This window comes from Mastomys coucha, unplaced genomic scaffold (assembly GCF_008632895.1).
Source record: "Mastomys coucha isolate ucsf_1 unplaced genomic scaffold, UCSF_Mcou_1 pScaffold22, whole genome shotgun sequence".
NCBI lineage: Eukaryota > Metazoa > Chordata > Mammalia > Rodentia > Muridae > Mastomys > Mastomys coucha.
Genome location: NW_022196905.1, coordinates 118,294,843 through 118,307,732, shown reverse-complemented (window position 1 = coordinate 118,307,732; position 12,890 = coordinate 118,294,843). Strand labels below are relative to the sequence as shown.

The following is a 12,890-nucleotide window of genomic DNA, read 5'->3' as shown; positions in this document are numbered from 1 at the left end:
AATTGAACTCAGGACCTCTGCAAGAGCAGACAGTGCTCTTAACCAATGAACCATCTCTCCAGCCCATATTTATTCATCTTTTGAGACAGACTCTCAAAAGCCCTGACTGTCCTGACCTATAGCTGTCTTTTTGCTATTTTGTGAGTTGTTCTTTCTTCAATGCCCTAATACTAGATAAGAGATTAAAAAGAAAAGAAAAAACAAGATCCCTGAATGAAGTCAGGGGTCAGAATAGGGATGGCATTGTTAGATTACTTCCTGCTTATTAGGTGTTGAATTCTTTGGGGCAAGTTTGATCTTCACCATCAGCCTATCTAATCTCTTCTTTGCACATAATAAACCACAACCCACAACCACCTCGGGGCCCTAGCACTTATAATACACCCTCAGAAAAGTCTCCAGAATTTCAAATGTCACACAATTTTAGAAACTGTCTGCAGCTGTCAAAATCATGTCTCTGCTAGAGCACCAGGGAAATCAGTCAGCTGCTCTAGGCAATGTGAAGCAGCCCCATATCCCACACCTGGGATAAAAACAAAAACTTATAACTCAGAGACCAATCTGTACCAGCTTCCAGAGTGCTAGATTTAAAGGTTTGCACCACATGGGGCTTAAAATGGTATTCTTGTTCACAACCCTTGAAAAATGACATAACATGGCATATCTCATTGGAAAAAATAACAAGTATTTAACAAAATATTTCAGCTTAATGAGCATTATTATAAAACACAGAACACTGACTGTTTTTAAAAAGAATTGTTTTATTTACTGAACCTGGGGCATATTAGATACACAACCAATTTTAAATTTACATCTTTTAATTCAATTCTGAAGTGTTTCCACACACACACACAAAAAAAATTGGCATGCAACAGTTGCCCTAGGTGAAAGAGTCACCTTACCAACAAACTGTTGCAAGGATATCATCGAAGGTTGAAAAATTATTTGTCCCGGACATGAAAACCTGTAACAAATTTAAATTAAATTTATAAAACTTGTTACTTATAGTTTTCCCCTTGCAAGATCCAAAAAGAAAAATAAAATATCCAGGTAACTAACAGACATTAGTCACCACATAATCCTGGACTGCCCACACCCAAAGCAGAGCGCCTTTCATTAAACCCATCATCAGAGAGACAGTCTCTTCATTTCATATAAACAAAACTGACATGTGCCAAAAAAGAAAGACCCCAGAGGACAAACAAACCCTAGTTAGTGCTGACACTGAAGACCACTGACTAAAAAGACAACAGTGGCTGCCTATCACTGCAAGCAATCCTGGAGGCTTGAGAAGTGCAGGCTTCCATGTGAGGAACTGGATCTTCCTAAGTGCCAACAAAGGACAGACTATGCAGCACACAGGGACAGCAGTCTTGTTCCGACACCTGGGAACTGGATTCAACAGACGGCTAAGTTATTGGCTGCTTGTGTCACTTCAATTAGAGGTGATTCAGTTCTAAGGGTCAATATAAAACTTTAGGGGAAGAGCTGCGATGAGTCTTTAAATCAAACTCAAGAGAAAGTATGAGTGCCCAACCTGGTAATACGCCCCTTCAGGTCTCTCTGCACTGAGGTGGGGCCACAAGATTCAGATTATGTTGCTGTATTAACAAAATGAGCCTCTGATGATGAACCACAGCCAAGGGACTACTAGAATGCAGTTAACAAGTATTGTCAGGCTGTGGGCTACTTCCTGGACAAACTGCATTTTATTATGAAAACCACATGGGAAAACATAATAAAGACCATAGTCCTATACAGCATTAACAGCCTCTGGATTCTTGGAAGGACCTGTATAATGGGGCTACTTTCAAGTAAGAATTATAGGCCAATCAAATGTCAAATTTTCACTCTAACTCTTTTAAACAGGTTTTTCCCAACACCTACTAATCACAAAGAAACATAAGTCATGAACATTCAGAAAATAAAAATGTATAAACTAATGACATTATGACCAAGGTGTTTGGTAAACAAGTAAATCATGAATTTGGGATTAACAAGAAAAGGCCTTTTAAACAACCCTCCGGACTTCAAAAAATCTCTTCAGGTAGTAGATCTGCCCCAATGTCATGGCAACTAGAACAAGAGCTTCGAAGAAGGACCAAAGGACCACTCTGCTGTTTGTGTTGTCGTTGACTGTGGAGGAAAACAAAGAGACTTTTAACACCAATGAGAAAGTAACAAAGGATTGTCATCAACTCTCTGGAACACAGCACCACCCAGACCCAGAGCTTTAAAGGTAACTTTGAGCCGGGCAGTGGTGGTGCATGCCTTTAATCCCAGCACTTGGGAGGCAGAGGCAGGCAGATTTCTGAGTTTGAGGCCAGCCTGGTCTACAAAGTGAGTTCCAGGACAGCCAGGGCTACACAGAGAAACCCTGTGTCAGAGAAAAAGAAAAAAAAGTAACCTTGAAAACAGGCATGGGAACCCATCCTGTAATTCCTACATTCAAAAAGCTACAGTGGAAGATCACTAGGTTCCATGCCAGACAGGTGGCAGTGGTACATGCCTTTAGTCCCAGCACTGAGGAGGGCAGGTGGATCTCTGAGTTTAAGGCCAATCTGGTCTACAGGATGAGTTACAGAACAGCCAGGACTAAACAGAAATCCTTTCTCAAATACAAAAGACTATATTTCAAGACCCTACCTTAGAAAAGAGGAACAATGACTGGTCACACTTACAGGGTTAAAATTCAAGTCAAGCTTCTCTCAGCATAGACCTCTAAAAACTTAAGTGATTGTGGCTAGGAAGACTGCCCAGCAGTTACGAGCATATGCTGCTCTTACAGAGGACTCAAGTTTGATTCTTGTGAGCCAGATCAGATAGCTCAGAACAGCCTGTAACTCCAGCTGCATGGTGTCTGTGGACACCTTGCTCACATGCACATACCCACACTCAGATACATATGGCAGAAGAGGAGAATCAAGTCAACATTCCCCTCTGACCTCCACACTCATGCCACGGTCTAAGTAAGCCCACATGCATACAGACAGACAAAACAGACAATAAATAAATTTTTTTTTTTAAATATTAGTTCAACAAAATGGTGAGCTACTGTTGTCATTGGCATTGGTTCTCAACAGAGGGCTTTCTCGGGTATGTGGACCAATAGCAGTTACTAATAAACAGGACCCAGTACTTCCAGAAATGCCACCTGTAAGCTAGTAAGTGGTCTGTTAAGGGAGAGTTGTCACTAAGCTGTGTGCCTGCTCTGCTTTCCTATTCTTTAGAGGACCATAAAAAAATTAGTTTTTTTTTTAAACATAGATTTGAGAATGTATACTTACATAGAAGTCAGAGGACAAATTACAAGAATTTCTATCTCAAAAAAGAACCAAACAATTTTTTTTTTTTTTTTGCAGGAATCCACTCTCTTCCTCTACCAAAACCCTCTTGGGATAAGAGAACTGACTTAGCAATTAATGCGCTGCAAAGGATTGGGTTCAATTCCCAGCACCCACAAAGCTGCTCACACCCACTGGTAACTCCAGTTTTAGAGCCAACACCCTCTTCTGGGCTCTACATCCATATACATACAGAAAAAGCACTCACACTCATACAATAAAAATAAATACGTCTTATAAATAAACTGGGGCTGGTGAGATGGTTCAGCAGATTAAGAGCACCAACTGGTCTTCCCAAGGTCCTGAGTTCAAATCCCAGCAACCACATGATGGCTCACAACCATCTGTAATGAGATCAGACGACCTCTCTGGTGAGTACGAAGACAGCTACAGTGTACTTATTTATAATAATAAATCTTTGGGCCTGAACAAGCGGGGTTGACCAGAGTGAGCAGAGGTCCTAAAATAAATTCTCAACAACCAGATGAAGGCTCACAACTATCTGTACAGCTACAGTGTGTGCTCATATGCATAAAATAAATAAATAAATCTTTAAAAAAAGAAAAAATAAAAAAATAAAAATAAGCTCAAAAACTTTTACAAGCTTATGCTTGCTGGACATGGTGATGTACACCTTAATCCTGACCCTCAGGAGAAAGAAGCAGGTGGCTCTCTTGAGATTAAGGCCAGCTTGGTTTATAAAGTGAGCTCCATGAGACACCTTGGGGTACAAAGAGACCTTATCTCATTAAAACAACAACAACAAATGGGCTGGAGAGATGGCTCAGCGGTTCAGAGCACTGAAGACTCTTCCAGAGGTCCTGAGTTCAATTCCCAGCAACCACATGGTGGCTCACAACCACCTGTAATGGGATATGATGTCCTCTTCTGGTATGCCTGAAGACAACAATAACATACTCACATATGTAGTTTCAAAAACAAACAAAAAACTGCAAGCGAACACAAACAGCACAGGCACCCATTCCTGGCATAGACAATGTTTAGCAATGTCACAGGCTGTGCGGGGAACTTACTGGCTCTGTGTATTCTCTCCCGGACTTCCATGTACTCCTGCTCGTGCTTTACGGCTGTCATTGCCACTGCCAGCTCATTAATCATTTCTTCTAGCTTGTTCTGATGAGCTGCGGAGGGTTAAGAGACAGATCAGCACACATTTAGTCATCTCTTTTCAGGAAATACTTGTTAAATAAAATACTCTCAGATTCCTCAGGCATACAAAAGCAGTTAGCTTTAGAAAGAGCTCACGTAACAACAATGTGAACACTGATGATAAAGATTCAATTCTCAAGAGCTGCTCCTGTTGGTTCTACTGTTTTAAAAAGTGTCGTTTCATGTAGCCCAGCCTGGCTTTGAGGATAGCCAAGGCCAGACTTGAACTCCTGACCCTCTACCCACAAGTGACCCTCATAGGTATGTACTTCTGTACCTGACTTTCAGAGCTTTTTTCACTATGTTGTCCTGGCTGACCTTAAACTCAGAGATCTGCCTGCCTCAGCCTCTCCCTCCTGAGTGCTGGGGTGAAAGGTGTGTGCCACTAGCTTTGCAGCAGAGGACCCACTCTCTTCTAGAGTGGGGAACAGACTGTGCAATGCTTACTAACTAGAGAACAACTTCCCTAAGGAAATGCTTCCGGTTCATTCTAACGACTACTGACAAAAAGAAAAGCAACCCAGAGCAGTATACTTAAACCCTCAACACAAGGCAGAGTGGGAATGTGGTTCAGTTGGCAGAGAGTGCCCAGCTCAAAGGAAGCCCTGCTTTCTCTTCTCCCACCATGTGGGTCCCACAGAGAGTAGTTATGGTGGCACACATCTAGAATGAAAGCACTCAGGGAAACAGAAGGACCAGAATTTCTTTGTTGTTGTTGTTGTTGAGACAAAGTCTCACTATTTTCTGTGGCTGTCCCAGAAGTCACTAAGTAGTGCCACCTGTCTGGGCTTCCCAAGTGCTGGTACTAAAAAAGTGCTAAACTACACTTTGCCTAGCTAGGAGGACCAAGATTTCAAGTTCATGCTCTGCTACAGTTGGACAGATGCATAACAAAAACTATTACACAAATAACAGTTTTAAACTAAAATGGAAATTTACATTAAGAATCATGTAACACTGATGTTAATCTAGCACCAAAACAGGCTTTTAAATGAACAAAGCCATCAGGCAGTGGTGGTGCACGCCTTTAATCCCAGCACTTGGAAGGCAGAGGCAGGCAGATTTCTGAGTTCGAGGCCAGCCTGGTCTACAGAGTGAGTTCCAGGACAGTCAGGGCTATACAGAGAAACCCTGTCTCGAAAAACCAAAAAAAAAAAAAAAAAAAAAAAAAAAAAAAAAAAAAAAAAAAAAAAAAAAAAAAAAAAAAAAAGAACAAGGTCAAGAAAAAAACTTAGTTACACTCAGGAAAAAAAGTCAGCCACACACAGCTCCAAGTGTCTGACCCACTTGTGCTACGGCATGAACAAGTTAAGACAGGCCCACGTGGCACAGGTTCTCAACCAGGAACTTTATTCCAATGTGAGGGGGCGTGCAGAGGTCAGAGGTCAACCTTCAGGAGTTTTCTCCACCATGTGAGTTCCAGAGATCAAACGCAGGTCCTCAGACCTGGCTTCGTCACCCCAGGATCCTCTCTAATGAAGCTCTTCTGCTGGGAATGAATTCTTATTTGGTTTTTGAAGACAGGGTTTCTCTGTATAGCCCTAGGGTCCTGGACCTGGATCTGAAGACCATGCCCAGCCATGGTGGCACTTTTTAATCCCAGCACAGAAGGCCAACACAGGTAGAATTCTGTAAGTCTGAGGCCAGCCAAACTAGCCAATGAGACACTGGGGCAGGCAGCTGGTCTGCAAACTATGCTCTCAGGCAGTAACTACAGGCTAACAACAGGCAGAACACAGACAGCTCAAGGAGTCCTAGCAGAGTGTCAGATGCAGCACCCCTGCCCAGGATCCAGCCTCAGATGAAATTCCTATTTCTCTAAGTAATGCTCAGTGTTCAAGCCACAGGCCTCCATGCGGAAGGAAGTTGAACCAGAAAGGAATGCCCTCTAAGCAGCCTCACTCTAGAAGCCCATGTACTATGTCAAATCTTTCAAGTAGGGTTTCTTAGGAGGGGCACTTTGACCAGAATTAAAAAATTTCTCCTGATAGTGCCAAACATCTCAAAAGGAAAAACTGACCCACTCGGAACTATCACTTTAGAGAAAGCTGAACCTAACTAACAGCTGCCATCAACAAGCAGAAGCAATGGCAGAGGATTAACCAGAATCTCACTTCTGACAGTTACCAGCCATTATTTTCTAGCTGTGTTAACATGGACCAATATTCAGAGTAAACAAATAACAAGTCCTCAAAACTATTCTCTCACTCATAACTAAGCAAGCTCAGTACTGTAAATGGCACTGAAAAATAAGCAGAGGAATTAAATAAAATTCTAAAATGTATAGACTTCAAAAGCACATAAAACCTTACCTGTATTGTAGGGGTACTCATAAGAGCTTAGTGTTCAACTATGTATGCCACAAGCCAATACTGTGGAATGTGGTAACAGAGGCCAGCTTCCAGGAATTCTAACCTGTGCTGGCAAAGGAGGGGGAAAGCACTGCTGGCTCCTGAAAGCAATAACGCAGTGTCTCAGAGCCAGCTGAGGGCAGACCGAGGCAGACCTGCAGCCCCAGCTACTTGGGGGACCTGAGGCAAAAAATCATAACTCAAACCCAGCATGAGCAACTTTGTGAGGTCCTATCTCAAAATTTTAAAAAATATATTAAAATCATGGGGGATGCAGCGCAACGTTAGTGTGCTTGCCAACCATGCACAAAGTCTTATGTTCAAGCCCCAGCACCATCCAAAAAAAAAAAAAAAGGACTACTACTAAGACAAAAAAATGAGTGAACTTAAACAAAGCAAAGTCCTCATCAGAAACTCTGCAAAACTTGTGGGCAGTATTTTAAACCCAACCAAACTTCACATTAGAAACTTTAACAGTAAGGGGGCCTAGAAACTGCTTTCCCTAAAGGGTGTCTAGTAACACATTTCCTTGAGCAGTTAGTTCAGCCTGTGTACTATTCAGCATTCGTTTTAGGCAAAGTCACATAAAAATGTCAGTCCTGGTGTTCACATACCAATCAAGTTAAAATAATCTAACCTGTAGCTAATGTTAACCAATTCTTCAAATTTACCAAAAAATATATAGTTAGTTGTAGGCGAGTTTAAGAAGGGAAAAAAACACTCTCATGCCAGCAAACTGAAGTTAGAGAAAAGGAATAAGAAATTAGTTATCAGGAAATGAAAGGATGCTAAACCAAAAAAAAAAAAAAAAACCAAGGATGCTGTCACACAAAAACCACCACATACCATCCCAGGAGTCTCCACCACCTAGAGGAAAGTGTAAGGTGTAGACAAGAGAAGGAGTTTAGCTAAGCTAGCACATCTGCAAATGGAAACAGAGGTACATGTGGACCCCAGGATTAGCAAGTTAACAGAACCCAGGGCATGGAGCCCGGAGATGTACACGAGCAGAGAATGACTCCATGGCTGCCAGAAGGGACAACCAAAACCACCGACAACAAACAGTAATTTCCAGAAACTAGCTAATTACATGTTACATCCACTTCAACAGGAATTTTGTTTTTAAGACATGAATCTGGAAAGAGAAATTTAAGACAATGACACACACTGTACTCAGATGGGTGAGTGACATCTCACCTTCTGTCTCCATGTCTTGTCCCTTGGGAGCCTCCCCAATGTCAATGGTGAACATGACTATCTTTGGAGTCATAGTGGACATCCTGTTACTAAAGCAGAACCTGTACGTCCCATCCATGTGGGCTGCAAACGTGTACTTCCCGCTGGACTCTCGATCTCCTTTATAGATTCCTTTATTATCTGGTCCTGTGATCTGGAGGCAGGAGAGAAACAGAAACCCCACTAAATATTTAGGATCCTCAGCAGCTTCCTTCCAAGGAAAAAAATCCACCAGGCTGGAACTTGATTAGGACCCCCTGCAGTGAGCCAGTGTGCGCTTTAGGCACTATCCCACTTAACCTAACTAGCACAGTCAATGTTTCCCTAAAGCACCTCTTCACTCTCAATACCTTAGGCATTACTTGTCCAAGGGAAATGTAAACCTCTCAGAAAGAGAAGAAGGACAACTCTATGCATGGGCTCCAACTGTCTAACTACAACAAAAACTGGCAAGGCTAAAATCACAACCTTCCTAAATGGGTAATTAAAAAGAAAGCCTTCCTAATGAGTAATTTTATTTATTTTTGCTTTGAGATAGGGTCTCATTACTGGTCCAAACTGTCCTCAAATTCAGAAATCCAGCTGCCTGTCTTGAGTGCTGGGATTAAAAGTGTGCCCAAGGCCAGGGATTCTCCTACAGAATAACAAAGATCTTCTCAGGCTCCATCCCAATAGCCACTGTCCACTGTTATGTGTGCTGCACACAGTGGGTGCCACCATGCCTTTCCTTATGAACACCCTGGAGGAAGTCACCAGCTGTTTCTTGTTCCTAAGACTGGTGGTTGGTTTTGGATTTGTGTTGACTGTTTTACTTATTTAATATATAATTTATCAATGGTACTAAAAATAAATAAAGGTGTGCCCCTATCAAAATTAGTAATTCTGTAAATTGCCTTTAAGGTTTTTGTGGTCACTTCGAACAAAGGGCTGTAATTTATCTGACATGGCTGCTAAGGCTTGGGGACGGGCACTAGGTTGGAAATTAAGAGACCGGAATTCCCAAGATGGGACAATACAAATCGGCCGCCAGGCACAGTCAAACCTTCCCCTTTAAGACTGCGCATGTAAATGCACACAGGTGCCAAAAGGGTATCCAATGTCTTAGAGTTGGAATCAAAGCTTGTGCTGAACCCCCACTCTGAATTCCAGGTATCTGAAAGAGCAGCGAGTACTCATAACTCAGAGCCATCTCTCTAGCCCAAGCCTGCTTCTTTTGAGAGCCAGTCACCTGCAAAACTTGAGAAACTGGAAGTGCTCATCTTTATCTAAGGTCTTGGCTAGTCCAAGCGCTCCTCAAACTTTCTGGAGTGCCACTTGTATTCAAGTTTTGCTCAGCTCTTTACACCCGGTCAGGAATACTAGCAAGCAAGTTAAAACTACTGTATGTGGTCTTTTTTTTTTAATGCAGCAAATTGTCGGGACACGGTGGTACACGCCCTTCATGCCATCCCTCCGAAGGCAGCTCAGTTCGATGCCAAGGAACTACAAAATGCAATCCTGTCTCGGAAAAAAAAAAAACAAACTCGGCAGATCATTTTTATTCTCCAAGCAAGTTAACTTTTCTAAACACTCCAGTGAAAGCCTCTCCTTAGGATGAGTAAAAGCCTCAGTGCATCCCTCGTGAGGGTCACATCTGGCCGCTCGCGTAAGGAACGCTTGTTAGGAAGTTAAGCTGGTTCCTGCCAAAGCCAGAAACGGCACTTTTCTGCCTCAGTGCTACTTCGCAACTTCCCGATCTACTCTTCAAAGTTTGTTTCCGCGCCACGCGAGCCCTGGAGGACCAAGGAGGACGGACTCGGAGCCGCTCCCGCCGTAGCTGACACGCGGCCGCCGCCGCGGGACAAAGCCAAGAAGGGGGAAAAAAAAAAGGCCAGAGTCCGCGCCCAAGTTCCGAGCGGGAGCACGAAGCCACTCGGGAAAGACGAGCGCGTCCCGAGCCCGCGCGGGCAGGGCCCGTCGGGGGGTCTGCGCGACGGGCGGCGGCGGCAGCGGCGTGGCCCCTCCCCGGCCCGCGCCCTGGTGAGCGCTGTCCCACGCGAGCCTCGCGCTCTACCCGGGACTCGCCAACCCCCCCCGGGGGGCGGCCGGGGCTTCGCGACGGCGCCCCGACGGCGGGCACCGTGCCCGCACCTCCACGTCGATGTCCAGGAAGCCGCCCTCCGCCACCTCGAAGATGAGGCCCATCTTGGTGCCGGAGGTGACCCGCTCGAAGAAGCACTCCTCGGCGTGCGCGTCGATGCTGACGAAGTAGCCCGAGGCCGTGGCCAGCAGCGCGGCCAGCAGCACCAGCAGCTCGGCGAGCGTCACCATGGTGCGGCAAGAGCCGGAGCGGGGACGCGGACTGCGGCCTCCGGAGCCGCCGCCACCGCTGCCGCCTCAGCCGCCGCCGCCTCAGCTCCGCCCCTTCCGGCTGCGCCTCCCGAGGGGGCTGATGCGGGCGCCGCTCATTGGCCGGAGCCCACAGCTGCCACGTAACGGACGCACGGCGGCCGCGGAGGGACAAGGCAGATGCGGAGGTTGGACGGCGGCCCCGAAGAGCCAAAAAACGCCTCAGCTCGAGGCCTTCGATGTGGGCGGGTGATCACGTGGAGGAGGACAGGCTATAAGGCGCGGCACGGACAGAACCACTGTTTGCTTTTGACTGAGGACGCGCATGGTGATCCACAATCGTCTGTACCCAATTCTAAGAGGATCCATCGCCGTCTTCTGGCCACCGCGGGCACTGCACACACAGGGTGTCCAGATACTCAAACATAAAATTTAAAACGTAATAGCAATAGTGATAGTATACAGGGTTTCACAGTTTTAGGATTATTCATGGAGATAACGACATTCAGTGACAGTCTCAAAACTGGGGTCTCTGAGAAGTGGATGGTAAAGATGACAACTCCAATTTTTATGCTGTCTCTTTAGTTTGCTCCCCCATGACCTTGCTTATCTAAACTGGCAGGGGTGCAGAGCGCTCAAACCATGCCACGCAGAACCTCTGAGGATGCTGGAAGTCCATTACCTCTGGCCTCTGAAGGCCAGTGCTAACACTCACCCCCACCCAGGAACACATAGTTAAAGGGATAAAAATAAATCTTTTTTTTTAAATCTATGCATGCCAAACAGTGAGTTGAAGTCCAATCTGGTCTCTATATAGAGAAAGTTCCAATACAGCCAGGGTGACACAGTGAAAAACAAACAGCAACAGCAGCAAAATAAAAAAAAGAAAGAGTGCTGGAGAGATGACTCAGCGGGTAAGAGCACTGACTGTTCTTGGGAAAGCCCTGAGTTCAAATCCCAGCAACCACACGGTGGTTCACAACCACCTATAATGAGATATAACGCCCTCTTCTGGTGCGTCTGAAGTTATCTGCAGTGTACTTATGTATAATAATAAATAAATCTCTGGGCCAGAGCGAGCTGGGCCAACCCCAGTGAGAGTGGTTGACAAGAACAAGCAGAAGTCCTAATAAAAAATAAATTTGATTCCCAACAACCACATGGAGGTTCACAACCATCTGTACAGCTACAGTGTGTACTCATATACATAAAATAAATAAATTTTTTTTTTTAAATTTTCGAGACAGGATGTCTCTGTATGTATGGCTGTCCTGGAACTCACTCTGTAGACCAGGCTGACCTCAAACTCAGAAATCTCCCTGCCTCTGCCTCCCAAGAGCTGGGATTAAAGGCACGTGCCACTGTCACACGGCCATAAATAAATCTTTAAAAAGAAAGAAAGAAAAGAAAGAAAGAAAGGACGAAAGAAAATAAGGAGGTTTATGCATATGATATTGTCAGAAAGCTGGGCATAGTGCCTCAAGCCTTCAGTCCCAGCACTTGGGAGGTAAGTTCAAGGCCAGAAAGTCCAACTCCTAATCCCCATTGTGGGTCTAACAAACTCATCCAACATGTGACAATGTCGGTCCAACGAACTCATCCAACACATGACAAAGGAAAATCTTCTGGCCTCAGGTGACAAGGCTGAGCTTTCTCAAGACAACAAGTCTACAAAGCAAGTCCAGGACAGTGAAGGCTATATTACACAGAGAAACCCTGTCTGAAAAATAAAATAAAGCCGGGTGGTGGTGGCACACGCCTTTAATCCCAGCACTTGGGAGGCAGAGGCAGGCGGATTTCTGAGTTCAAGGCCATCCTGGTCTACAGAGTGAGTTCCAGGACAGCCAGAGCTATACAGAGAAACCCTGTCTCGAAAAACAAAAAAATAAATAAATAAAAATAAAATACAATGTTCACCTTGTTCTGAATATAATACAGAATTGCTTGCCAGCCCTAACCCACACTTGGGATTGTCACATTACCTGGCGACAGCCTACACATCCCTCAAAACCCAATTCAAACGTCACCTCTTTGTTACTGGATAGTATTCAGGCACTCTGCACATTTGTTCTCACTGAAAGTCCGGCTGATTGCTTGTTGTCTTGAGAAAGCTCACCTTGTCACCTGAGGCCAGAAGATTTTCCTTTGTCATGTGTTGGATGAATTCGTTGGACTGACATTGTCACCTGTTGGATGAGTTCGTTGGACCAACATTGTTACATGTTGGATGAGTTCGTTGGACCCACAATGGAGATTAGGAGTTGGACTTGCATTCCCATGTTTGCACATAGCTCTGTGACTGTAACTAGGTTCTGTCAGAGCTCTGAGCCCCAGTTTTCCTGGTCTGTAAAATGGGACAGCACAGCAAGCCAGTCTTGCACATCTCACGGATTTAGAAAAACACAGTAGGCAATAGGGGGCAGCAATGTCCCATTTTAGGTGACTAGAGAGAGCTGTGGTG

The 12,890-nt window shown here is 44.7% G+C and overlaps 1 protein-coding gene across 2 annotated transcripts; it reads right to left on the bottom strand.

Moving 5' to 3' along the window:
• Nucleotides 1-741: 741 nt before the first annotated feature.
• On the bottom strand, nucleotides 742-10,572 carry Tmed2 (transmembrane p24 trafficking protein 2). Of its 2 annotated transcripts, XM_031337964.1 has the most exons (5): nucleotides 10,232-10,542; nucleotides 8,063-8,255; nucleotides 7,712-7,732; nucleotides 4,379-4,486; nucleotides 742-2,136 (listed from the first exon to the last, which is right to left on the bottom strand). In XM_031337964.1, exons 1-5 carry the CDS (start codon nucleotides 10,409-10,411, stop codon nucleotides 2,012-2,014), a joined length of 627 nt encoding a protein of 208 aa, XP_031193824.1. In that variant the 5' UTR covers nucleotides 10,412-10,542; the 3' UTR covers nucleotides 742-2,011. The 2 variants fall into 2 exon arrangements, with proteins under 2 accessions (XP_031193824.1, XP_031193825.1); XM_031337965.1 differs by lacking the exon at nucleotides 7,712-7,732 and having other exon boundaries at nucleotides 10,232-10,572.
• Between the last annotated feature and the right edge of the window lie 2,318 nt (nucleotides 10,573-12,890).